Source organism: Loxodonta africana, chromosome 19 (genome assembly GCF_030014295.1).
Source record: "Loxodonta africana isolate mLoxAfr1 chromosome 19, mLoxAfr1.hap2, whole genome shotgun sequence".
Classification (NCBI taxonomy): Eukaryota; Metazoa; Chordata; class Mammalia; order Proboscidea; family Elephantidae; genus Loxodonta; species Loxodonta africana.
The window spans coordinates 6,158,094-6,185,266 of record NC_087360.1 but is presented as its reverse complement, the minus strand read 5'-3'; the positions used below and the strand labels follow the sequence as shown (position 1 = coordinate 6,185,266).

The following is a 27,173-nucleotide window of genomic DNA, read 5'->3' as shown; positions in this document are numbered from 1 at the left end:
GAGGGTGGTCCACAAAAGAACCCTTTTCTACACGGCGGCGGGTGGGTCGTGCAGTTTCCCGGCGGAGCCGGGGGCGGGGAGGCCGGGGAAGGGGTGGGGTGGGGCGGGGCGGGGCGGTGCCTAGAAAAGGAGGCGCGGGCGGGAAGGTGCGGGGAGGCCGCGCGGAGTCGCCGGGGGCTGGGGCGCAGAGCCCGAGGGCGCCCGGCTGCGGCCCGCAGGGGCGAGGCGCACGCAGGGGGCGGTGCGGGCTGAGGCCTGACGCCGCCGCGCAGCCTGCAGGTCGCCCGCCGCCTTCCCGGCCGGAGCGCGCCCCGCGCCCAGACATGGTGGGCCAACTGCATCTGCAAGACATGGACGAGAGTCTCCGGGAGCAGAGCCGCGAGGGCCTGCTGGACAGCCCCGACTCCGGGCTGCCCCCCAGCCCCAGCCCGCCCTTCTACTCCCCGGCGCCCGGCCTCTCCTCGGAGCCGCCTGGAGCTGGCGAGGCCAGAGCGGTAAGGACGCGCCTGCGCGCAGCCAGGGGTCGGGGGGCCGCGGGTGAGGGTCTGCCTGCCGCGCGCCCAGACGCGGGGCCTAAGACGCCAGGACTGGTCTCCTTCGTCCCTCCACGCCAAACAAGAAGGTGGCCCGGTGACAGCCACGCTCCTCAGGTGGGGACCAGGGCATGTATGTAGGGGTAAGGGCGCCTAGAGGTGGTCCAGCCTGGCCCTGGGACCCTCTCCCTTGCCGGGGACCTCTCTACGGACTGATGGTCATCATTGAGAGTGGGCTTGGGGGCACAGGAGGGGACGAATAGTGTCTGAAGTTCCCAAAGAAGTTGGCCACTGGCTGGGTGGGCTAGAGCCAGGCGGCCGAAGCCCGCGGACAAGTGTGCCCAGCCCCGGCCGCTCCCTACTCGGTTCCCTGTTTACTGTCCCGAGCGCTGCCAACGTGAAAGCCTCTTTTTTTTTTTTTCTAAAACCAGACCCAGACAGGAACCTTCCTTCCCGAGATGGAGAGGGATGTTGACGTGGAGCTGAGGCGGTGCCTAGGGAGGGCTGGAGCCCCAGGTCGGGGAGTTTCGTCTCCCAACGGACTTGGTGCTGCGGTGGGATGCACTCGGGTAGAGACTGGATGCCCCGGCCGGCCGGCCGGCGCCTTCGCGACATTAGGGAATGGCCAGCCGAAAAGAGCGAGACTGGCCGCAGCCCGAGTGGCATTTACCCGCTCCTGCCCGTTCTGGGCGGGCTTCAGCGCTCCTGCGCACCCTAACATCTCCTCTGCGGGGCTGTGCCGGCAAACTCCAGCACGACTCCACATTTCCAGGGCCCGGGGCAAGCTCTCCTGGGGCCGCGCAGGGAGTCAGAGGCCTCTGCCTGACTCAATGCGAATGACAGGAGTCTCGCTTGCTCAGCTTTTACCCGTGGCCCTTGGCTGCTCATTGGAACCACCTGGCGAGTTGTAAACACTCTGGTGGCCTGCCTCCCACCCTAGACCTTGGAATTAAAAGCGGTGAAGGATCTCACCTGGGTTTCAGGGTTTTTAAAGCTTCCCCAGGTGACTCTTCCCGTGCAGCAGAGTTAGGGAACACTGCCTTATCCAGAATCTTGCTGTGAATTTAAACGTCGGTCTGTCTTTTGGGCACTGGAGGTGGGAGGGGTGTCGAGCCACCCTAGGGCCAGAGGTTGTTTGCACTGAAGTTGATCTTGCTATCTGAACTCCTGGCTTCCCTGCAGGGGTGTCTCCGACTTGGCCCCACCGCTTGGAGGGCAATGCACCGGCACACGTTGGGAATTCCTTCAGGTTGCCTAAGCTCAGAGAAAAGGGACAGGGAGCCAGCCCCCCCTTTATTCTTGGCTGACCCAGGAGGCTCCTGAAGGCAGGTTTTCTAGATCCTTTCTCTCCGTTGGGGCCAGCCGGTGCCAGCCACAAGAAGATGTGCCCAGCTCGCTTTGCTTGTCTTGGCTCTTTTCTCTGGTTTTAATTTTCCTCCTTCCTTGCTAACTAGATGAGCTGCCCCTGATCTTTGAATTCGGCTGGAAAGGAAAGCCTGGGGCCGCTTCCCCCCAGGTGGTGACAGCTGACATTCAGAGAGTCCTTTCCCAAGCCTGGAACTGCATTAGGTCCTTCACCTGCCCTGACTCCCTTAATTTTCACCAGGTCCATTCCAAGTATGTGCTGTGATTGCTCCCATTTTACAGATGGGGAAGGGAGAGAGGTTTGGTAACTTGTCTAAGGACACCCAGCTAGTAAGTGGTGGAGCTAGGATAGAACCCAGGTAGCCCAGCTTGAGTATTATCTCAAGCTCTGTTTTATCCCATTTTTCATGGTCTGAGCCCTTGGGTGGTGCAGTTAAAGTGCTCAGCTGCTAACTGAAAATTTGGGAGGCTCAAGTCCAACCAGAGGTACCTCGGAAAAAAGGCCTGGCTGTCTACTTCTGAAAAACCACCCTTGAAAACTCGATGGAGCACACAGCTCTGCCCTGACACACGTGGGGTCACCGTGAGTTGGAATTGACTCAGTGGCAACTGGTTTCTCACAGGGTGGCTACTTAACTAGCTTTTTTAAAATTAAAAAACAAAACCCGTGTGTACCTGCTTGGAGGGGGAGGATATTTAAGATGCTGCTTTTAATCAAAAAGGAGGAAGTGGTTACCAAGGGCAACCTTACCGCCTCCTTGGGGCCCGTAGCCGCACTCTGCCATCTAACTGGTCACCCAGCCGCTGGGTGCCCCACCTCCCTGGTGACTCCTGTTGACTTTGCTAATCTGGTGTTCAGCCGCACCCAGTTCTGTGTCTGCTCACCAGCCACCTTCCAGGGGCAGGTGTAGGCAGAGTATTGGCTGCCATCCTGCAAGTCTCGGGGCAGGGGCAGGGGCTGCCAGGCATCTTGGAGGTGCTGGTTTCAAGTGTCCAGGGACCAGGTTTCTGTGGCATCTCCTTAGCGCCGCGTGTCAGCTGATAGTGACCCACTGGCATGCATCTCAGCCCAGGGGACGGGCTGCAGCACTGTCCCCAAACCCTGGCAGCTGAGGTCCTCACCAGCCCCCTCAGGGTCTTCCTCACCCCCCTGAGCTGAGGAGCATGTTCAGTTTTCTCAGGTTACACTTCATCAGAGACCCCCCCACCCCCGCACATTGCCATAAGACACTGGACTTGCCGTCTAGACGACGCTCCTTTGGTGGGGGCATCGGGGCAGAGCTTGGCTGGGGGCTCTTCTAGGACATAGGAGGCATTGGGGACCAGGCTGCATGCAAATGAACCCCCTTGACTGTGGGTGTGTTTCTTGCTCCCTCCTTGGAGCAGAGGTGAGACATCCCTGGTTAGTCCCAAACCCAGTGACTACCTGGGTGGGAGCCCATCACTAATCGGGCTAGCACTTAGTGAGCACCTGCTGTGTGCCATGCACTGTTCTGCACTGCGGGAGATAGAACGCGAAGCTCAAGGTCCCAGCCCTCTTTGACCTGACATTCCAGCACGCTGACCAACTTAAACACGCAATGCAGTATCAGGCATTGATTGGCGTCATTGTGACCAGACGCTGATAAGGGGCACAGCTGCTTAAGACAGGCTGGTCAGGGGCGTGGTGTTAATTAAAAAAAAAAACCTTAAAAAGGAAAAAAACCGGGAGTGAGCTTTACAGTTACCAGAGGAAGCATGCACCAGGTCCAGGGTATGTGCAAAGGTCCTGAGGTGGGAACAAGAAGGGCGTGTCCAAGGAATAGCCAGGAGCCACTTTAGCTGGAGCCTAGAGAGGGAGGTGGGGGAGGTAGGGGCGGCTGGAAAAGAGACCTGCAGGCCAAGCTGAGGCCCGAAAGTAAAAGTCCCTTTGGTCTTTTAAAAATGTACTTATGACTTTTATTTCTTAAAAGGCATCTTGAGCCCCCACCAACCCAAACTTAGAAACCCAAATTGGAGGCTTGGCTGAGAGGCAGGCAGTGGCCTTTGGGGTCTGTCCATGCAGGGGGACCCTGACCCCTGGATGATCCAGGTGTTCAGCAAGGCTGCCCGGGGAGTACCTGTCAGCTACCTTCACCCCACAGTTAAGCCACATTGGGGCTGTGGAGTAGCTGTGATGGAGACAGATGGGGTCTCTGCTGCCTTGAAGCTCTGGGGCCTGGACCATTGACCCAAGGGTGACAAGGAAGATTGCCAGGGTCCCTCCTCCCCTCCTGCTCTGCTGAGCTGTGGGGAGTCGGGGTCGTGCCGCCTGTGGGATGAGTGGGGTAGGTGGCAGATGCCCAGCTCCCAAGTTGATGGGACAGTGTGGAGAAATAGCCCTGTCCATGCTCCTGGTTTTGGGGACATCACAGATGGCATTTGGGATCTCATACCCTCTCTCCCGGTGGTGTATGTTCTGACTGGCACGTTTGAGAATTCCTGTGGGAAGAGACGCTGTTCTCTGGACCCTGGTGGGCTGGCTCTCAGTAGAATGGGGGAGGGCTGTCTTTGCCCACTCTTTGAAAATCCCCTGGGGCTGCCCAACGCTCCAAGACCTGCCCGCCCGTGGTCCCAGCCACCTCTTAGGATTGTGGCTGTCGCCCCCAGGGCTTCTGGATTTTCTGAGTTCTGTGCTTCTGGTTTACGATAATAAAGTTGACAGGGAAGAAGGGGAAAGAGGGAGCTGGGGGGTTAGTGCCTGGAGTTGGGAAGATGGGTGGATGGAGTAAGGAGACAAGAGTCAGCCCCCACCCCCCTCTTGGGCTCCTGGGTGTCTGAACAGGCTCAGGTGGGAGGGAGCCAAGTGTGTCAGGCAGGCCCAGGTGGGAGGGAGCCAAGTGTGTCAGGCAGGCCCAGGTGGGAGGGAGCCCGGTGTGTCGGGCCCAGGTGGAGGAGTCCATTGGCTGACCTGGAGCTGGGGGCTGGGAGGAAGGAGGGGAGGATGAGCCAGAGACACCAGCCGCTCCTTTCAGCCTTTCAGCCGTGTCTGCTTCACCCTGGATGGATTCTCCCGCAGTGGAGATTCAGGAAGGTCTCTGAGGCCTCAGGTCTCTGTAGCTTCCCTGTGCAAAGGAGACAGCTAGACTCTGTCCCTTGCAGGTGCTCTGGCAGGACACCTTTCGGGTCAGGATCTGTCTTTTTTTGCCGCACGCAGCTCCAGCCCTCACAGCTGGCGGGATGGCACATAGACTCCCGATGCCTTCTCCCGTGACGTGCGAACCTCAAGGTGCACACAAGATGCAGGGGTACTGCGTACTGGTCCACCTCGCCGGCCTTTCCCTCGGGGCAGATTGAGCTGAGAGGCTGCTTGGTCATGCCAGGTGGGTTGGGGGCTGGCTGCAGTGCCAGTGCCATGTGTCTTCAGGATAGTGGGAAACCCTGCCTCCGGCCCGCAGCCCCTGCCAGGAGATCTCAGGCCCAGGGCAGGTGGCTCCCTCCTGCTTCTTCGTGATTCTGCCAGCCCACGCTCACTCGGGTACGTGGCCGGTGCCTGAGGATCCCTGCTCTGTGCCTGGGTTGCTTGGGTTTGTGCACAGCTTTGCTGCTTTGGGCATCAGACGCTAGGCCAGGGCCTATGCTGAGCCCACAATGCTTGTGGTTCTCCAGGGAATGGCTCAGTCCTGAGGGTCTCCTGGGCCCCACCAACCAGGTGTGTACTGTCCATATTGGGGGAAGGCAACGTGCCCTAAGGAGTCCCCTCCCCAGCACCCCAGGGTTTGCCCCAAATGGCTGAGCCTTTCATAAGAAGGATAAGAATTGTTAGCACTTAAATGCCCCCTCCTTGGTTCCTTTTCCCTGTGGCTGAGGGTCATGGGATGAGCTGGAATACAATGTCTAAAGTGGAAATCGGAAGGTCAGCGTGTTCTAAGATAACAGGTAATGACAGCTGCTAACGTATAATCAAGCATCAGACTAAATGAAGGTCTGTAGTCCTGTAATTGTTTCCAGAATCTTGGTGTGAGTTGCTGTCCAGTCGAGCCAACTCATGGGGACCTCATGCACAATGAAACGAGCCGCTGGGTCCTGTACCATCCCCACGGTCAGTTGCAGGTTGGACCATTGTGATCTGTAGGATTGTCATCGGGTGATGTTTGAAAGAAGATCACCAGGCCTTTCTTCCTAGTCTTTCTTACCTGGAAGCTCCCCTGAAGCCTGTTCAGTGTCACAGCAACACACAAGCCTCCATGACAGACAGGTGGTGGTTGCACTTGAAGTGTTTTGGCTGGAAATCAAACTGTGTCTCCCACCGTAGCCCAGCGTGTGAACCTGGGGTCCCAATCCCAGTGCCAGCCACAGTGGAGTTTGGCCCAAGTAGCAAAAAAGGCCCTGCGGCCGGTGAGCACAGGGATCCGAGAAACTTTGGCGTGGACGTCTATCCCTGTGCCAGCATAGGTGTCCCCTGCTGTCCTGCTCTCTCCAGGTGCAGCCATGGGGGCTCTGGGCCCCTCCCCTGCCACCCGTACCCCCTTCCTGGGAGTTCAGGGCCCAACCTAGGCCCTACTGCCTGTCCCACTGGACAGTGCACACACACTACGGGTCTTCCCCCAGGGTGCTGGGCGGTGGTCATCACATGGCACCAAGCTGTCTACAGACAGCATCATCTCTGCCAGCGTGGATTGGGCCCCATGCAGCAGCCAGGAAGGGAGCACCCCCAAATGCCCTGTGTACTTTTACTTCCAGCCAGTGGGCACGAGTCCTCGCCCCGTGGCCGCCAGGGATGCCCATGAGTCACTGGGGCTGGGGAGCACAGGGTGGCCGTGGCTGGCTGTCCTGTGCCTACCACTGGTCCCCATGCCCCCTCCCCAGGCTGGAATGGGGCTCTCCAGCATCCTTCATCAGCTGTGTGGGTCCAGCCCAGGAGACGGGAGGGTGGGGTCTGGGAGATGGGGTTCAGCCTTTGGCTCTCAGCTTATCTGCGCCTGGGATCCTTTGCTGGTCCCCTTCCTCTGTGACCCAGAGCTGGGAGGGGATACTGAATCTTTCCCCTACCCCAGAATTGATACCTCTGGCATCACTGACTGTCCCCAGACCCTGCGGTATGGGCTGCTTAAATGGGATACAGCCCCGTTGTACAGATGAGCAAACTGAGGCCCAGTGCACAAGCGGCTTAGGGTCTTACAGTGGATCCTCATCAGAATAAGAGCTGGGCCTGTGGGAAATGAGGGTGTGAGGCCGCCTCAGGTGGGGCGGGGGCACTGGCCAACAGGGATGTGATGGGCCTGGTGACCAATGACCTGACTGACAGCAGCTAGTCCTTGGGTGTGGGTGCCTCCACCCTGAGTGCCCAGGCCCTGCCCCAACCCTCCCCACCCAGGAAGGTCCTGTTGGAAAGTGACCCCATCTCAGTGAAGTGTTTTGTTCCAGTGTGGCTGGAATGGCGTCGTCCAGGCTGTGGCTTGCTTTCTTGGCTGTGAGTGGCCATCTCCTTGCCTACTCTGCACTGGCCGGGGCCACGTTATAATAACCTGCAGCCAGAGAGGCTTGTTCCTGAGTTCTCTGGGCCTTCCATATCTCTTCACTCCCACCCGGGAGCCCTGGGGGTCACCCGCAGCCTTGTGGACCCTTCTGGACCCTTGTCTTTCCCGGCCTGCCCTATGCCAGCCTGCGTCGTGGGCTCCTCCGGCTTCTCGTGTCTCGTTTGTGCTTCTGACTGCACTGGAATTATAGGTGTTTTTCCAGTGGGGTCACTGGAAGCCAGTGCCCACAGCTCTGACTTCCTGGCCCCGCCATGAGCTGAGCGCTGTCTCCTTGCCCGGCAGCACTGGGGGGCGAGAGGGGCCGGAGGTCTGTTACCACGTGTCAGGAGACCTCTGGGGGGCTTGGTGGTCTCTTTAATTGTGGGTAGAATCCCTGGGGGTGTGGTGCAAACAGATAATGTGCTTGGCTGCTAACTGAAAAATTAGCAGTTGGAGCCTACCCAGAGGCGCCTCGGAAGAAAGTCCTGGAGATCTACTTCTGAAAAACCAGACACTGAAAACCCCCCCCAAGCGCAGTCCTGCCCTGACACACCTGGGGTCGCCACGGGTCAGAGGGGACCCAACAGCAACCGGTAACTGGCTATTCTGGACGGGCCCCAGAGGGGTCGCGGTGCGTGGCTCTGCAGTAGCCCAGAGCCCCTTGCGTCTCAAAGAAATCCTCTCTGCGTGTTGTTTGTAGGGAGGGTGTGGAGGGGCTACCGCAGCTGGCTCCTGCTCCTGCAGCCCTTCCCTCTCCGTTGGCAGAGAAAGGTCTCCAGAGTACCTTAGCACCGTGTGACACCCCCACCCATGCCTGCGTCTTCCTGCCTCCCCGTCTGTGGCCATATGTCACACCCCCTGCAACCAGAACTATCCCGGGAGTGCCGAGGCTCGTCACCCCCATCTGGGGCGTGGCACACGGTAGGGTTTGCCCTTCATGCTTCACCCAAGCTTCAGATACTGTCTCTGGGGAAGAATACTGTTTGTGTAGACACAAAATCGTGAGTTTCCCAGCTGGGTCAGTGTGGACTTACCCGTGAGCCACAGAGGACACCGGACAAGCATCAATCTGTGGCTGCCTGTTTTTTTTTTTTTTTAATTGAATGCCCTGAAATGATACGTGCTTGCTTCTGGAAAGCAGGAGCAGTGTAGACTGGAGGCCCCAGAAGTGTCAGTTTGTCCCCCTATCCTGGGTGGCCCACTGGGTCTTGGTTAAAAAGGAGGACTCACACACAAGCTGCCATTGACGTAATGCTTGCTCTGTGCCAGGCAGTGTTGTGGGTTTTCTTCGACAGAGCAGAGGAGGCTGCAGGCCAAGGGGGTCAGTGTATGAGCCTCCTGTTGCTGCTGTAACAAGTCTAAAACCACACAGACGTACTTTCCCACAGTGCTGCAGGTCAGAGGTCCTTGCGTCAGGTGTCGGCAGGGCTGGGCCTTCTGGAAGCTCTGGGGGAGAATCCGCTTCCTTGCCTTTTCCAGCTTCCAGAGGCCCCCACGTTCCTTGGCTTGTGGCCCCCTCCTCTGTCTCCAGTGCCAGTAGCATAGCATCTTCTGGTCACTGTCCGCCTCCGACCTCTGCTTCTGTGGTCACATCTCCTTCTGTGACTCTGATCTCTTGTCCCCTGGCACTGACGCCGAAGTGACGCTGGGCCCATCTGGACCATCCATCCATCTCCCCAACCCAAGTCTTTAGCAAAATCGCATCTGCACGGTCCCTTCTGCCACGTGAGGTGACCTGAGAATTAGGACACAAGTCTTGGAGGCCATTGTTTGCCGACTACACAGGCCAAAGGATACAGCCGTCACCTCTTTACCGGGGAGAAGCGGGGCCACCTTGAGGGCAGAGGGCTGCTGCCTGGGGCTTTCCAGGAGCCTCTTCCTCCCCTTCTCCAAGCCTCGCATCCTTCCTCTGTGTGGTCCCTGCCCTGTTCTGGAGGCAGCACAGTGCTGGCCAGGAGGGGCTGCTGCTTGTCCACAGGCTGACGCCCGGCCTGGCCTTGAGGCCCCCGTGGTTGGGGAGAGAGGGGTTTTGCAGCTGGGCCATCATCCTGTGGAGACAGGAACGTGCCATCTGCCCGTGTCTGTGTCTTTCCTAAGCACCCTGTGCACCGGCCCTGGGGTTAAAGAGGGAACAAGTCCCGGGCCATAGGAGCTAAAGTTCTAGGATGACACACACACAAAGGCGTCACAGCAGTGGGGACCGGCAGGCGGGAGCCCCAGGGGCCCTGCTGAGGGTGGCAGGGATGCAGGAAGGTGGCACTTAAATTGGCCAAGTGCGAGAAAGAGCTAGAATGCCATCCTGGGACAGCAGGGGCCCAGGCACAGAGGCGACCTGGGGTCCCAGCTGGAGGGGCAAGGGAGAGAAATGGGCCGAGCCCTGATGGGGGAAGTGCCCTGAGCCCTGGTATCGAGGGAGCCTGGATACGGGGGGCAGTGGTGGGCAGGTAATGGCTGAGAGGAGCAGAGGGACATGGACCCCCCGGGCATAGCATCTGGGCCAGACTGCCAGGGTTCAAATCCCAGCTCTGCCTCTTCCTAGTTGGGTGGCTTTGGGCAAGTTAGGTAGCCACTACGGGCCTCAGTTTCAGCATCTGAAGGATGGGAGTGCAGCTCCCTCATAGGCTCATTGTGAGGACAAATGCGGGGGCGGGGGTGGTGAGTGGCGAGTGCTCAGCATGGGGCCAGGATGGCAAGAGGAGGGCCGGGGGCAGGGACAGATAAGGGAATGTCAGCCCCGTTAGGGGCATGGGTGCTATGAGCGTGAACCTGGGGGCTGTTTTAGAGCAGGGTCAGGGCCGGGGTGGTGCTGCTTGTTGGTAAGTGTCTTAGCAATCTAGTCCTGCTGTAACAGAAACACCATAAGTGGGCGGCTTTAACAAACAAATTCATTTTTTCACAGTTCAGGAAACTAGAAGTCTGAATTCAGGGCACCAGCTCTAGGGGAAGGCTTTCTCTGAAAGCTCTGGGGGAAGGTCCTTGTCTCAGCTTCTAGCCCTGGCATCCGAGGTTCCTTGGTGATCTCCACGTGGCATCTGTCTTTCTCCCATGTGTGCTTGCTTCTTTGTGTCCAATCTGCTCTTTTTATATCCTAAACAGTGGTTACATTTAAGACACACACTATACTGGTATGGCCTGATAAACATAGCAAAGAAAAACCCTGTTCCCAAATGGGATTATCCACGGGTATAACTAGCTGATCCCCTCGAGTTGATTCTGACTCCTGGTGACCCCAAAGGACAGAGTAGAACTGCCCCATGGGGCTTCCAAGGCTGAAATCTCACAGGAGCAGATTGCCAGGTCTTTCTCCTGCAGAGCAGCTGGTGGGTTTGAACCACCAACCTTTTGGTAAGCAGCCAAGTGTTCAACCACTGTACCACCAGGATTCCTTCTACACAGGTATAAAACTAAAACTGTTGCTGTTGAGTCAATTCCCACTCACAGTGACCCGGTAGGACAAAGTAGAACTGTCCCATAGGATTGCCAAGGAGTGGCTGGTGGATTCGAACTGCCCACCTTTTGGTTAACCAGCAAATGCTTAACCACTGTACCACCAGGGCTCCCTCTCCACAGTATAGGGGTTAGGATTTACAGTCCATAACAAAGGTGCACCCCTCCCTCACGAGCGCCACCCCGAGTGCCAGCTGCTACGGGCTCATGCTGCTCCTCCCTTCTGGAGAACTGTCCTCCCGCAGTGAGAAGGCAGACTGCTTTCGCAGGTCACTCCCACCCTAGGGGGCAGCCAGAGGCCCCCTAGTCAGCATGCCGCCCACGTTCCCGAGTGCCCCTGGGGTCAGGCTGAGGCCGGGCTCCATGGCTTCTGGTCTCCCTGGCTCATCTCCTCACACCGGCCCCCACGAGAATCCCCCATGAGTGACTTTCCTGAGCCCCAGTCAGGACCTGTCTGAGACGGAGGCTGTCTGAGGGGCAGCTTCCAGAGCTCAGGCCAGAGTGCCAGGTGCCATCGAGTCAGCCCTGACCCACGGTGGCCCATGTGTGTGAGAGTAGAACTGTGCTCCGTGGGGTTTTCAATGGCTGATTTTTTGGACTAGATTGCCGGGACTTTCTTGCGATGTGCCTCTGGGTGGACTTGAATCCCCAACCTTTTGGTTAGCAGCCAAGCACATTGACCACTGGCAGCACCTATGGACTGCTAGACCAAAATAGTAAGAGGGATTTGGCCAAGGCAGATAGAGGGAAGGAGTGTTCAGGGTGGAGGACGTCGTGCGTGTGTACGCATGCTTGTGTGCACATATGTACATGCATGTATGTGCGGGGAAGGCAGGTGAGGGCTCTAAGCCATCCGTGTGGGGTGACGAAGACGGGAAGTGGAGGGTTACATGCACCTTAGAAAACGAAGGACATCTAGGGCTTCCTAACTTCATACCATTCTTATCCTCAGAGTGACCAAGACCCTGATGGCCAGAGGGATGGGAGGAGGCCAGGCCAGAGACCACAGGGGTGGCCCATTCAGATCTGGGTGTGTTAATGGGGCCAGGGAGGCACATGCTGCAGGACCTTACCTGCTGGCCCCCTCCTTCCCTTCCTCCCTACTCTCTTTCCTGCCTCCTCCCTCTCCCTTCCCTCCCTGTTTCCTCCCTCTCCTCCGCTCCCTCTTCCTTCCCTGCATCCTTCCTTCTTTCCTCCCTTCCTCCTTTTTTTTTTTTAATTGTGGTGGAAATATACACAACAAACCATACACCAGTTCAACAGTTCCTATGTGTATCAGTCAGTGACATTCTTCTAGTTGTGCAGCCATTCTTGCTCCCAGACCCAGTGCCCTCGAGTCGATTCCAACTCATAGCGACCCTACAGGACAGAGTAGAACTGCCCCATAGAGTTTCCAGGGACCGCCTGGCAGATTTGAACTGCCAACCCTTTGGTTAGCAGCCATAGCACTTTACCACTACGCCACCAGGGTTTCCCCATTCTTGCTATCCCTTTCCAAATTACTTCACCACCATTGACATGAACTCACTGTGACCTTAGGCAGAAACTTCCTTCCCTCCTCCCTCCCACCCCTGGTAACCACTAATGAGCTTTGCTTTCTATATATTTGCCATTTTCATGTAAGCGAAATCATACACTATTTCTTCTTTCGTGACTCATTTCACTCAGCATGTTTGCAAGGTGCATCCATGTTGTGGCCCGCATCGGGACTTCATTTCTCTTTTTGGCTGAGTAATATCCCATTGTGTGTATGTACATTTTATTTATCCATTCATCTGTTGATGGACTGTTTGGTTGTTTCCACCTTTTGGCTCTTGTGGAAAGTGCTGCAGTGAACGCTGGTGTACAGGTTTCTGTTTGCATTCCCACCCTCACTGGCTCTGGTACGTACCTAGCGTTGGGTAATATGGTAGCTCCAGGTTCAGCTTTTTGTGGAACCTCCAAACGGTTTTCCACAGTGGCTGCACCATTTTGCATTCCCACCAGCAATGGATGAGGGTTCCAGTTTCTCCACAACCTTGTCAACAATTCTCGTTTTTTTTTTTTTTTAAATCAGACCAGCTTCTGGCCTGACTCTTACCTTTTTTTTTTTTTTTTAATGTGTTTTAGGTGAAAGTTTACAGTGCAAATTAGTTTCTCATTCAAAAATATATACACAGATTGTTTTGTGACATTGGCTGCAATCCCTGCAATGTGTCAGCACTCTTCCCCTTTCCTTTTCTACCCTAGGTGCCCCATGTCCATTCGTCCAGCTTTCGTGCCCCTTCCTGCCTTCTCACCTTTCCTTTTGGGCAGGTGTTGCCCATTTGGTCTCATATGCTTGATTGAAGTAAGAAGCACGTTCCTCACAGGTGTTATTGTTTGTTTTATAGGCCTGTCTAATCTTCGGCTGAAAGCTGGGCTTCAAGATTGGCTTCAGTTCTGAGTCAGCAGGGTGTCCAGGGGCCAGTCTCGGGGATTCCGCCAGTCTTTTTTTGTGAATTTGAATTTTGTTCTGCATTTTTCTCCCACTCTGTCTGGGGCCCTGTATTATGATCCCAGAGAGGTTGGTGGTGGTAGCCGGGCACCATCTAGTTCTTCTGGGCTCAGGCTTGTGGAGGCCGTGATTCCTGTGGTCCATTAGTCCTTTGGATTAGTCTTTTCCTTTTGTCTTTGGTTTTCTTCTTTCTCCTTTGTTCCGAATGTGAGGGACTAATAAATGTATCTTTGATAGCTGCTCACAAGCTTTTAACACTCCAGACACTGTTCACCAAAGTAGGACGTAGAACATTTTCTATATGAACTGTGTTACGACAGTTGACCTAGATGTCCCCCAAGACCATGGTCTTCAGCCTCAGCCCTAGTAACTCGCTCCCTCAAGGTGTTTGGACGTGTCTAGGAAGCATCTATGACTTTGCCTTGGTCAAGATGTGTTGAGTCCCTCTGTATTGTGTGTTGTCTTTCCCTTCACCAAAGTTAACACTTGCCTGCCATCTAGTTAGTGATTTCCCCTCCCCACCCTTTCTCTCCCTCATAACTATCAAAGATGGTTTTTTTTTCTGTATGTAAACCTTATATAATATTTGTCCATTTGTGATTGACTTATTTCACTCAGCATAATGCTGTCTAGATTGATCCATGTTGTGAGATGTTTCACAGATTCATCATTGTTCTTTATTGTTGTGTAGTGTTCTATTGTGTGTACATACCATAATTTGTTTATTCCTTCATCTGTTGATGGGCACCTAGGTTGTTTCCATCGTTTTGCTGTTGTGAATAGTGCTGCAGTAAACGTGGGTGTGCATATGTCTATTCCTGTGATGGCTTTTATTTCTCTAGAATATATTCCTCAGGGTGGGATTGCTGGATCATGTGGTGTTTCTACTTCTAGCTTTTTAAGGAGAAGCCATATTGTTCTCCATAATGGTTGTACCATTTTACATTCCTGCCAGCAGTGCATAAGATTTCCAATCTCCCCTAATCTCTCCAACATTTGTTATTTTCAGTTTTATTTATTAGTGGTAGTAATGGCAGGGTGAGTTGGTATCTAAATGTAGTTTTGATTTGCATTTCTCTAATGGCTAACGATCCCAAGTGTTTCCTCATGTGTCTGTTAGGTGTCTGAATGTTGTCTTTGGTGAAGTGTCTGTTCATATCGTTTGCCCATTTTTTCATTGGATTATTTGTCTTTTTGTTATTGAGGAGTTATTGTATAGATTTTAGGAATTAGACCCTTTTTTTCAGGTATGTCATAACCAATATTTTTTTCCCAGTCTGTAAGTTCTCTTTTTTGGTGAAGCCTTTTGATGAGCTTAAGCGTTGCTCCCAGTTATCTCGTTTGTCTTCTGATGTTTGTGCATTGTTATGGTTTGTATTGAATTTATGCCATGTATTAGGGCCTCTGGAAACCCTGGTGGCATAGTGGTTAAGTGCTACAGCTGCTAACCAAGAGGTCGGCAGTTTGAATCCACCAGGTGCTCCTTGGAAACTCTATGGGGCCGTTCTACTTGCTATGAGTCGGGATCGACTTGACAGCAGTGGGTTTGGTTTTGGTATTACGGCCGCTAGTGTAGTCCCTACTTTTTCTCCCATGATTTTTATCATTTTAGGTTTTTTATTTAGGTCTGTGAATACTTTTTGAGTTAGTTTTTGTGTATGGTGTGAGGTATGGGTCCTCTTTCATTTTTTTATGGATGGATATCCAGTTTTGCCAGCACCATTTGTTAAAAGACTGGCTTCCCCCATTTAATTGGCTTTGGTCCTTTGTCAAAGATCAGCTGACCATAGGTGGGTGGATTTACATCGGGCTTCTTGATTCTGTTCTATTGGTCTATGTGTCTGTCGTTGTACCAGCACCAGGCTGTTTTGACTACCATGGCTGTATAGTAGGTTCTGAGGTCAAGTAGTGCGAGGCTTCCTACTTTTTTCCTTTTCTTCAATAATGCTTTGCTTATCTGGGTCCTCATTCCATATAAAGTTGATTAGTTTTTCTGTCTAGTTAAAGAACGCTGTTGGTATTTGGATCAGAATGGCTTTATATCTGTAGCTCGCTTTGGGTAGAATTGACTTTTTACAATATTGAGTCTTCCCAGCCATGAGCATGGTATGTTTTTCCATTTATGTCGGTCTCTTTTGGTTTCTTGCAATACTCTTTTGCAGCTTTCCTTCTGTAGGTCTTTTATGTCCCTGATTAGATTTATTTCTAAATATTTTATCTCTTTAGGGACTTTTCGTTTTCCTGACTTCCTTTTCAAAGTTCTCTTTGTTGGTGTATAGGAATCCAACTGACTTTTTACGTTGATCTCGTATCCTGCTGCTTTGCTAAATCTTTCTGTTAGTTCCAGTACAGCAGCCTCCCCCCACCATCTGCGGATTCACTTTTCCATGGTTTCAGATACCCTGGTCAACTGTGGTCCAAAAATGTAAAATGAGTAGCGTATGAAATCTCGTACCGTCCTGCTCCATCTCACCCAGGGACCAGATTCACATAATTTTTATTACAGTATATTGTTATAATTGCTCTATTTTATTTTTAATTATTGTTGTTAATCTCTCACTGTACCTAATCTATAGATTAAACATCATAGGTATGCATAAAAAAAAAAAAAAGCATGTATAGGACAAAATATACTATGTATAGGATTCAGCACTATCCGTGCTTTCAGGCATCCTTTGGAGGTCTTGGAACGTATCCCCCGCAGATAAAAGGGGACTACTATAGTGTTTTTGTGGAATCTTTGGGGTTCTGTTATGTATAGGGTTATACCATCTGTGAACAGGGATAGTTTTACTTCTTCCTTTCCAATCTGGATCCTCTTTATTTCTTTTTCTTACCTTATTGCTCTAGCTAGAACTTCCAGCATAATGTTAAATAGGAGTAGTGATAAAGGGTATCCTTGTCTCGTTCCCATTCTCAGGGGGAATGCTTTCAGCCTCTCTCTATTGAGAATGATGTTGGCTGTTGGTTTTGTATAACCTGTTAACAAAAAACCCTTTGCCATTGAGTCAATTGCAACTAATAGTGACCCTATAGGACAAGAGTAGAACTGCCCTATAGGGTTTCCAAGGAGCAGCTGATGGATTCAAACTGCTGACCTTTTGGATAATAGCCATAGCTTGCTATAGCTCTTAACTATTGTGCCACCAGGGCTACATGCCTTTATTATGTTGAGGAATTCCCCTTGTATTATTCCTATTTTATTGAGAGTTTTTATCAAGAGTGGGTGTTGAACATTATCAAATGCCTTTTCTGCATCGATCGTGATGATCATGTGATTCTTTTCTTTTGTTCTGTTTATATCGTGGATTACATTGATTAATTTTATAATATTGAACCATCCTTGCATACCTGGTATGAATCCTACTTGGTCGTGCTGTATTATCTTTTTTTTTTTTTTATATGATGCTGAATTCTATTGGCTAGATTTTTGAGGATTTTTGCATCTATATTCGTGAGAGATACTGGTCTAAAAATTTTTCTTTTTTTGTGGTGTTGTTACCTGACTTTGGTATCAGGGTTATGCTGGCTTGATAGAATGGATTCAGGAGTATTCCTTCCTTTTCTGTGCTCTGAAATAGTTTTAGTAGTACTAGTGTGAGCTCTTCTCTGAACGTTTGGTAGAATTTTCCAGTGAAGCCATGCAGGCTAAGGCTTTTTGTTGCTGTCACTGGAAGTTTTTTTTTTTTTTTTAATTACTTCTTCAACCTCTTCTCTTGGTCTGTTCAGATTTTCTCAATTTGTGTTAGTTTAGATAGGTAGCATGTTTCTAGAAATTTGTCCATTTCCTCTAGGTATTAAAATTGGTTAGAATACAATTTTTCATAGTATTCTGTTATGATCCTTTTTATTTTAGTTAGGTTTGTTGTAATGTCCCCCATCTCATTTCTTACTTGGGTTATTTTTTTCCTCTCTTGTTTTTCTTTTGTCAGTTCGGTCAGTGGTCTGTCAGTTCTGTTGATCTTTTCAAAGAATCAACTTTCGGTCTTTGTGATTCTTTGTATTGTTTTTCTGTTGTCTTTTTCATTTATTTCTGCTCTAATCTTTATTATTTCCTTTCTTCTGGTGCCTGTGGACTTCTTTTACTGTTCTATGTTTGTTCAAGTTGTAGGGCTAACTTTGATTTTGGCCCTTCTTTTTTGATGTGTGCATTTATTGCTATAAATTGACCTCTGAGCGCTGCCTTTGCTGTGTCCGAAAGGTTTTGATATGATGTGTTTTCATTCTGATTTGATTCTAGGAATTATTTTATTCCCTCTTTGATTCCGTCTACTACCCAGTTGTTTCTAAGCAAGGTGTTATTCAGTTTCCATGTATTTGACTTTTTTTTCCTTGCTTTTCCTGTTATGATTTCTACCTTTATGGCATTGTGATCAGAGAGAATGCATTGTATTATTTCCATGTTTTGCATGTTTTTGAGAGTTGCTTTGTGGCCTAATATGTCTATTCTGGAGAACGTTCCAAGTACATTGAAAAAGAATGCATACTTTGCTGCTGTTGGGTAGAGTGTTCTATGTATATCTGTGAGGTCAAGTTGGTTGATTTTGGCCTTTCAGTCTCTGTATCTTTGTTGAGTTTCTTTCTAGATGTTCTATCCTTTACCAAGAGTGTTGCATTGAAGTCTCCTTTTATTGTTGAACTGTCAATTTGTCTTTTAAGTGCTGTTAGAGTTTGTTTTATGTACTTTAAAGCCCTGTCATTGAGTATGTAGATATTTATTAAGGTTATGTCTTCTTGGTGGATTGTTCCTTTAATCATTTTATAATGTCCTTCCTTGTCTTTTATGGTTAATTTTTGCCCTAAAGTCTATTTTATCTGAGATTCGTATTGCCACTCCTGCCCTTTTTTGGTCACTGTTTGCTTGATGTATTTTTTTCCATCCTTTGTTTCTTGTAGACAGCATATTGATGGGTTGTGTTTTTTTTTTTTTTTTTTTTTATCCATTCTGCCACTGTCTCTTTCCAGGTGCATTTAAGCCATTTACGTTCAGTGTGATTTTTGATAGATATGAATTTAATGCTGTCATATTGCTGTTTCGTGTGTGTGTGTGTGTGCTGCTGATGTTTTCTTTGTTCCTCTTTCCTATGCTGAGTTTCTTTGTGGGTATTCTTTTCTTTTGTTAGTATAAATTTTATGTTTACTGAGACTGTTTTTCTTTTTTATTCTGATGAGTATGTTTGTTAACTTTCTCTGTAGTTTTCTTGAAATGGTTCCCTATTCTCCTAAGTTTGAACCAGCCTTTTATTACTTGATATTACCTTGAGTTCCTCTCCATTTGAAAGTTCTATACCTATATGTTCATTCCCCTTTTTATTGTTTTGGTGTTGCTGTCATTTACAGATGGACATCTCTATTTCCCTGTTTTATGTCTTTTAGCTTTATTATTGAGTTCTTTACCTAGTTTGGTCTCCAGCTGATCTTGTCCTGTGTCCTAGACTCTAGCTGTTATCTGATGTTGCTGGTTCTCTAACTGAAGGGCTCTCTTTAATATTTTTTAAGTTTGGTTTGGATTTTACGAATTCCCATAATTTCATTTATCTGGAAATGTCCTAATTTCACCATTGTATTTGAGAGTTTTGCAAGACATATTATTCTTGGTGGCAGTTTTTTTCTTGCAAGGTTTTATGTATGTCACTCCATTGCCTTCTTGCCTACATAGTTTCTGCCGAGTCTTGGTCTTACTGTTTTCCTTTTGTAAGTGATTTTTTTTGTTTTTCTAGAGCTATTCTCAGGATTCTTTGGTTTTGGTAAGTGTGATTATGGTATGTCTTGGTAAATTTCTTTCGGAGTTTTATTCCCAGGATTCTCTGTCTTTGGTTTTGTAAGTGTGATTATGGTGTGTCTTGGTAAATTTCTTTTGGAGTCTACCCTATATGGGGTTCATTTAGCTTCTTGGATGGTGAGCTTTTTGTCTTTTGCAATATTTGAGAAGTTTTCTGCCAGCAAATCTTCAACAAGCCCTGGTTTGGCAAGGTGGCTGAGGGCAGACTAGGTGGGTGCTGTCTGCCTCCTGATGTTGGTCCAGTGGTATGGGAGCATTCACAGCCCCTTGCCAGATAGGCAGGGGTGTCAGATGGAAAATGGTACAGGCTCACTTTTCACCATTCAGCAGCTGGTCGATTGGAGGGTGCGGAGGGGCAGTGTGAGCTTGGTGCAGTAGCAGGCCTGAGCACTGGGGACACTCTAGCTGGGGTGGCATGGCGGGGACCAACCAGTAGAAGGGGGGGTGGTATACAGGGCTGGGGGAGGAGAAGGAAAAGAGAGGGAAAAAAAGGATGGACAGGGGCAGGGCACACCTGGGGCCCGGTGGGAAGGGGGAGGAGGTGGCATATGGGGTTAGGTGGAATTTAGAGAAAGAAAGTTAAAGAAAAAACAATAAAATAAACGGTGTGGTGGAGGTCGGCGGATGGGAAGAGGGAGGACCTGGGGCAGTGGCAGGCTGGTGTGCCAGCGGCTCTACCTGCAGTGGTATGTCAGGAGCCAGCAGAAAGGTGGAGAGCTGGCATACGGGGCTTGGTGAGAGGGAGAAAGAAAAGTAAGAAAGGAAAAAAGAAAAAACAGTGGTGATATGCTGGGGGCTGGCAGATGTGGGTGGGGCATACTCAGAGGGTGGTGGGAAGGGAGGGGAAGTGATATACTAGACTTGGTGGGGGAGAAAGAAAAGAAAAAAAAATGGCATAGTGGAGGCTGCAAGTGAGGGCAGGGCAGACCCTGAGTGCAGCGATGGGCTGGTAGGAAGCAGGGAGGTGGCATACAGGGCTAGATGGGAGGGAGAAAGATAAGGAAGAAAAAAAAAGAATAAACAAGAAAACTGGCCACACATTGGGGGCTGGCAAGCGGAGGCGGGGGTGAGCACAAGGGCCAGTGGGAAGGGAGGGGATGTGATATACGAGGCTAGGTGGAAAGGAGAAAGAAGAGAAAGAAAAAACAGAAAAAGTGGCACCATGATAGGAGCTGGCAGGGGGCAGGTGGACCTGGGGTGGCGGTGGGCCAGTGACTCTCTACCATGGTGGTGTGGCGTGGCCCAGTGGGAAGAGATAGAGGTGGTATATGGGCTAGGTGGGAGGCAGGAAGAAAAGGAAGAATGGGGGGGAATGGTACAGTGGGTGAGGGTGGGTAGGACCTGGGGTGGTAGCGGGCAGGACTTGGGGGTGGCAGTGGGCTGGTGGCTCTCTACTTTTGGTGGTGTGGCATGACCCAGTGAGGGGCGTAGAAGTGGTATATGGGGGCTAGGAGGGAAGAAGAAAGAAAAGGAAGAAAGAGAGAAAAGAATTTTTGCGGCGAGGGCTAACGGATGGGGGCAGGGTGGACCTAGGGCTGGGGCAGGCCAGTGGCTCTGTACCCAAGGCTGTGTGCTGTGGCCCAAGGAAGGAATGGTGGTGACATATAGGGCAGAAGGGTAAGGGTTGGGAAAGTGTTTCTCTGCTTACTGGGGTGCTTTGTCTCCTGCTGGAAGCTGCATGAAGTTGCCTTCCCATACTCCCTGTCCAGAGTTGTTGCTGGCTGTGTTCCAAGATGGCAACACTGTGCTGCGTTAGTTGGCAGGGAACCTACACTCCGTATCGCTCCTTGTTCTCCGTTTCCGTCGGTTTTTTTCTTCCATTTGGTGTTCGATCTAGTTCTTTATTCCTTCATTTGATGCTTAGGATTCCAGGACTGATGTTTGTGTCTGTTTTATTTTGTGTTCTGAATCTTTGCTGCAGAGGGATGACATGAAGTGTCTAAGGTGCCACGTTGCCTCTGCCTTCTCCGTTTTTTTGATCATTGCCATTCTAATGGGGCTGAGGTGGTAGCTCGTTGTGGTTTTGATTGGCCTCTCCCTAATGGCTAATGGGAGCCCTAGTGGCACAGTGCTTAAGCCTTTGGCTGACTTTTTGGTCAGCAGTTCAGATCCACCAGTCGCTCCTCGGAAATCCTGTGGGGGCAGTTCTGCCCTGTCCCGTAGGGTCACTTGAGTCAGAATCGATTCTGTCCCATAGGGTCACTTGTGTCAGAATCGACTCGACGGCAGTAGGTTTGTTGGTCGAATCGCTAATGAGAGGAGCCCTGGTAGTGCAACCCCTTAGTCCCCTCCTTTCACCATCCCAGGGAGGGGCCTCTGGGGAGGTGAGACCCTGTGCCTCCATCCACACGGGGCCCCTCGGCCCCTCTGCCCCCTACTGCAGCGCCCCCAACCCTCCCCACCACTGACACAGGTAGACCAACAGCCCCAGCAAAGGGGGGAGGACTCGTGACCTGCCAGTCAGGGACCATTGCCAGTGTTTGTTTCCAGAGCCTTGTCATTGCACCCAGTGACTCAGCACCCCTTAAACAGTAGCTCCCCATCTCTCCCTCCCCCAGCACCTGGTAACCTCTCATCTGCCTTCTGTCTCTGTGCGTTTGCCTGTTGTAGACATCTCACAGGAATGGAGTCATGTAACGCTTGTCCTCCTGGGTCTAGCTCCTTTCACTCAGCATCTTATTTTCAAGGTTCATCTGCGCCATAGTGTGTATCAGAGCTTCATTCCTTTTTACGTGCATCCAATTTCTGGACTCTCAGTAATGGATGGATGGACATTTTCCTGGGAGGGTTACGCCTTGAGGGGCGAGTGGTGGGTGGGTGAAGGAAAGGGAGCAGGGCGGGGCAGGAGGGGGCATCCGTGCATGTTTGGACAGCTGGAGACCATGTGATGGGCTGGGCAGGGCTGTGGGGAGGCGGACTGCAGGGTGGGATGGGGGCCTTAGGCCACTGCCCCGAGAGTAGAGCTGGGCGCAGTGGTTCCTGACTGTTTTTGCTCCCACATGGGTTGGAACTGGAGGACAGACATTGAAACAGACTGGAGAAGGAACTTCGTAGCAGTTGAGCTGTAGGATGGGTTTGGAAGGGGGGTGGGTCTCAAGATTCTCACAGGTGCGAGTGACAGAAAGGTACCTCAAATGGTCTTAAGCCACATACGGAATTCGCTGGTCTCACCCAATTCTGTGTTAGCTTCAGGCAAGTCTCATTCCAGGAGTTCAAACAATGTTGGCAAGACTCAGTCGTTCGCCTTCTGTTGGCCCTGCTCTCCTGGGTGTTGCTTCATTTCCAGATAGGTTCTCCTCAAGCAGTGAGGAGAACCGGTAGATCAATAGCCCCTACGCTGTGAGGCACCTCAGGGTGGCCTTACCTGTAGCTCCTGCAGAAAACCCGGGTGGGCTCTCATTGGCCCAACCCGGGTCACATGCTTACACCTGGACCAATCATTGTCATCAGGGAGAGGTGCATGCTGGGTAGGCAAAGCCAGGTGTTCCCGCCCGGCTTTCTGCGCCCCAGTGCGGGCCCCTCACCCCAGCAGGGAGTCACAGGACTGCTGTACCCCTTTGGGGGTTGTCCTTGCCTCAGTCGACACCCGCAATAGCCAACCCTTTCTGTAGGCTGAGCCGCTCAGAGGGCCAGCCCCTTTCACCAGGAGGTCAGTTTGCTTGGGCTCAGGGGCTCCCAGACAGGGACCCTGGTTCTCCAGGACCCTGGGCCAGGGCCTAGGCTGTTAGTCTGTACCCTTCTCAAGGTGTAGGGATTTGGGGACCGGCTGAGGGGTAGGAGCCGTGGACCCAGGCAGGCATGCTGGGGTATAGGCACAAGGGTGTCTGGATGCCACAGAGGGCGACTGTGGGGGTGGTTCCTGCAAAGCTGTCCCCTAGACCCGGCCTGGAAGGGCGTGGGGGGCATGGCCCCAAATAGCTGCACATCGTGTGTCTATGGTTCTCCCCACAGCCCCCCTCCCTCCTCCGAAGTCCGCCGGCACTAGAGACGAGGCCCAGGATGCTGCCCGTGTTCTTTGGGGAGAGCATCGAGGTGAACCCCGAACCTACACATGAGATCCGGTGAGTGGGGGGCCCTGGTCCTGACTTCCTGGCTGAACAGGCTCCCTTCTGTAGGCTGCCCCTCTGGGCCCAGTTTACTGAGAAAAGGTGGCAGGTTCCTAGCAGAGAAGAGGCCAATTCTAGGAGACTCTGACTCCAGGGGCCTTCTGTGGCCCGCCTGGCCTGCGCTGGGCCATTTTCTCCCTTCCCTTCTCCACCTGTTTGGCTGGTTCTGTTTTTATTGTTGTGAAATATCCCTGGGTGGTACAAAGGATTAACATGCTCAGCTGCTAACCAAAAGGTCGGAGGTTCGAGTCCACCCAGAGGTACCTTGGAAGAAAGGCCTGGCTAGCTACTTCTGAAAAATCAGTCACAGAAAACCCTATGGAGCACAGTTCTACTCTGACACACACGGGGCACCATGAGTCGGAATTGACTCAACACCAACTGTTTTTTCTGGAGGGGGTGACATATGTATAGCACAGAATTTACCATTTTAACTAATTTTGAAGGTACAATTCTGAGTGTTAAGTATATCTCGTTCCAGATCTTTATCATCTCAAACAGAAACTTAATACCCAGTAAGCAATAACTCCTCAGTACCCTGTCCTCCCCAGCCCCTGGTAACCCCTGTTCTTCTTTCTGTCTCTAATCATTTGCATATTCTAGATATTTCATTTAAGTGGAATCACATAACATTTGTCCTTCTGTCTGGCGTGATGTTTTCAAGGTCCGTCCATGTTGTAGCATCCATGTTTATGGCTGCATAATATTCCGTTGTTGGTTTTTATGTGCAGTCCAACCTCCCAGTCCCAGCAAGTTTGGGAAATGCTCCCCACGACCACCCTCCACCCCTCGGCAGCGCCCTCCCCCTCGGGTCCTGTCAGACCGCTAGGTGTCACGGTACTAGGCAAACCTCCAGCAACTTGGGGTCTTCCCCTCAGTGTTTTCCCAGTGTCACGTGGTCAGCATGACCATCACGGTGCCCTTTATGTGGTGGTGGTGCCCTGTTCATGAGACACCTTAGTGGTATCTGGATTTCGGGTTTTCCTGAGTTAAGGTGGCCCGCCAGAAGCCTGCCTGTGGGGATGTGCCATCCTTGGTGGGTAGAGGCTGGGCCCAGGCCCAGAGGGTGAGCTTTCTAGTCTGTAGGTTTCGCCTATGTTCCACAGGGTTCTCCAGACTGACCCATCCATGTCAGCCTGGGGCAGCCATGCCCCGTCACCCCTCGACATGGCCCCAGGAGACAAATGGGTCTACTTCAAATGTTTTTCTCCTACAACCGTTCTCGTTTTTAATCTTTCAAATGCCAGTGCAAGTTGGATTGTCAGAGGCCCCTGCGAGGGTGCGTGAGGGTTGCCTGGCTCTCTTGCGGGGCATTTCATTCCCTCCACACACGCCTACCAATCACCTCTGGGGACAGAGCGGGAAGCAGGCCAGCCAAGACTACCCCTCCTGGAACCTTTGTTTCCGGTTTTATCTTCTGGAACTTTGGGAGCAGACCTGGGGGACAGGAGGCAGAACCTGGAGAGAGTGCTTCTCCAAGGGGTGTTGAACTGTTTTGGGAAAGTGATTTTGATAGAATCTGAAAATTGTGGGAAAGCTGCAGGAAGAGTAGAGGAACTCCTAGCCATCACCTGCGCTTAGCCCGCTGGTTTCAGCCTTTGCACACGCTCTGTTTACATATAGGTGGTTCTTTTTTGGAGCCATCTGAGGTTGAGGACATCCTGCCCCTGTGGCCCTAGTACTTGAGCGTGTACTCCCTAAGAACAGGGACATTCCCTTACGCAACAACAGCACAGCTGCCAACATCGGGGACTCTGGTGAAACACCACCACTGTCCGTTTCACACTTCCTATGCAAATTTTACCAATTGTCCCAATAATGTCCTTCATGGCATTATTTTTTCCCGTCCAGATCTCATCTGGGACCACCTATTGCATTCAGCTGTTATGTCTCTTTAGTCTCCTCTAAGCTGGCATGCAGGGCAGCAGTGGTTCAGTGGTAGAATTCTCACCTTCCGTGCGGGAGACATTGAGTTCAGTTCCTGGCCACTGCACCTCATGCGTGGGCACCAGCTGTCTGTCAGTGGGGACTGGCATGGTGCTGTGATGCTGGAAGCTCTGCCACCAGTATTTCAAATACCAGCAGGGTCACCCATGGTGGACAGGTTTCAGCGGAGCTCCCAGACTAGGACGACTAGGAAGAAAGGCCTGGCAGTCTACTTCTGAAAAATCAGCCGATGAAAACTCTGGGGATTGCAATGGCCTGATCCCTTTGTGCGTGGGTTCACCTTCAGCTGGGGGCTGACTCAACAGTGGCCAACAAGACTTTGACATTTTGAAGAGCCCAGACATAGGTTTTTCGGGTTTCGGCCACCGCCCGAGCCCTGGGCAATGAACTGACTGCCCCCCGTCCGGCCTCACCCTGCAGCCTCTCTGTTCCCTTCTTCCCTCCCAGCTGCAACTCTGAGGTCAAGTACGCCTCAGAAAAGCACTTCCGGGACAATGTCTTCTACGCACCTGTGCCCACCGTCACGGCCTACAGCGAGACCATCATGGCCGCGCCCAACTGCACGTGGCGGAACTACCGCAGTCAGCTGACCCTGGAGCCGCGCCCGCGCGCCCTGCACTTCGAGAGCACCACCATCATCTTCCCCAAGCACGCGCGCAGCTCCTTCCGCACCACCCTGCACTGCAGCCTGGGCCGGCCCAGCCGCAGGTTCGCTGCCAGCGTCCTGCTGGCACAGCGCAGGGCGTCCGGCACCCCCCTGCCCAGCCCCGAGGGGCTCTAGCGGGAAGTGGCCTGGCCCGCAGTGGACAGGGCGGGAGCCCTTGGGAGGGCCGGAGGGCGGGCTCGGCCCAGTGCCCCGTGGGAGGGAGGTGGGGCCGTGGGCTGGACAGTGGGGAGGGAGGCGGCCCCAGGCCCACTATGCTGCTGTCTGACCCCCCCGTGCGCAGAAAGTAGTTGAAGCAGCTGTTCTGTGAGCACCTTAAGGCCCCGTGGACATGGCCTCTGGCGAGCTCTGGCTGGAGACAGGCACTGTGGAGGTGGGGGGGCCACCCACCCCCTGCAGTGTGTCTGGGGTGTGCCCAGGAGGCAGAGAGTGGCTGAGGAGGGTGCTGGAAGGATGGAGTGCCTCCCTTGGTCGCGGAGTTGGCCGCAGTTGGTGTCTCCAGGGCTGGTGACCCTGGTTTGAGGCTGTGTGAGGGAAAGGGTGCTGTCCAGGTGTGCCCCTCATTCCTGGAGAGGAGAGGGCTGCGTCCACACAGGCCTTTCCAGCACCAGTGTCTGAGGGGTGCGCCCAGGTCGGGAGCATGGCTGAGCAGCCCCCTGGCCATTAAGCCTGGGCTCTGAGCCCACGGTGGTGGTGTGGGGGGCGGCGGTGGTGCCCGAGGTCTGTGGTATGGATGGACAGGGCTGAGCCCACCTAAAGGGAGGCCTCTGGGCACAGCACCCAGCACTTCACCGTCAGGCTCCCCGCTCCACACGATGCCTGCAGGGCAGAACTCTGGAGTGTGGTGGCCCTGAGCTCAGCCATTGGCTCCTCTGGGCCTCCTGTGCTGGGACGTGACAGACTCAGGTCCTTCCTGGAGGTTTTAGGGTCACCCCTGAAGGTGGGAGAATGTAGAACAGAGGCATGTGAACAGCAGGGCAGGGGGCTTTGTGCTCCCTGGAACGCATGCAGGCTCGAGTGGGAGGAGCTGACGGAACCCGCAGATCCGCATGGACTCGGGTCGAGCTGTCCCTGCCACTACCCTGGTTGCCCCCGAGACGGAAGGGCTCTGCATGGCTGTGCTGTGGAGGCAGGGCAGCCTGGTGTTCACGTCCAGAAGAGGCAAGATGACAGATGGACCTTACGTTGACTCAGCAGGTGAATTTCTCTCCACCGAGGTGCTTTGTGATTTACAAGTAACTTAAGTCAGTTGATTATCTTAATAAAATGCACAAACCTGAAGTGGCCGCCTCTGCTGTTTCTTTGACCCTCAGACCCTCAGACCCTGCCGTTTTACTCCGTGGCCACCCCCTTTGCTCCTGCCTGAGGAGAGTTCC

At 52.4% G+C, this 27,173-nt stretch overlaps 1 protein-coding gene across 1 annotated transcript; it reads left to right on the top strand.

Moving 5' to 3' along the window:
- The first annotated feature begins 283 nt into the window (after window positions 1-283).
- On the top strand, window positions 284-27,070 carry RFLNA (refilin A). Its single transcript, XM_064272091.1, has 3 exons — window positions 284-494; window positions 23,032-23,141; window positions 25,581-27,070. The coding sequence occupies exons 1-3, from the start codon at window positions 324-326 to the stop codon at window positions 25,912-25,914; spliced, it is 615 nt and encodes a 204-aa protein (XP_064128161.1). The 5' UTR covers window positions 284-323; the 3' UTR covers window positions 25,915-27,070.
- Window positions 27,071-27,173: the final 103 nt, after the last annotated feature.

Coding starts and splice junctions, on each gene's coding strand:
- RFLNA (XM_064272091.1), top strand. CDS start 324: ATGGTGGGCCAACTGCATCTGCAAGACATGGACGAGAGTCTCCGGGAG. Junction 495..23,031: donor GAGCTGGCGAGGCCAGAGCG/GTAAGGACGCGC, acceptor TTCTCCCCACAG/CCCCCCTCCCTCCTCCGAAG. Junction 23,142..25,580: donor GAACCTACACATGAGATCCG/GTGAGTGGGGGG, acceptor CTTCCCTCCCAG/CTGCAACTCTGAGGTCAAGT.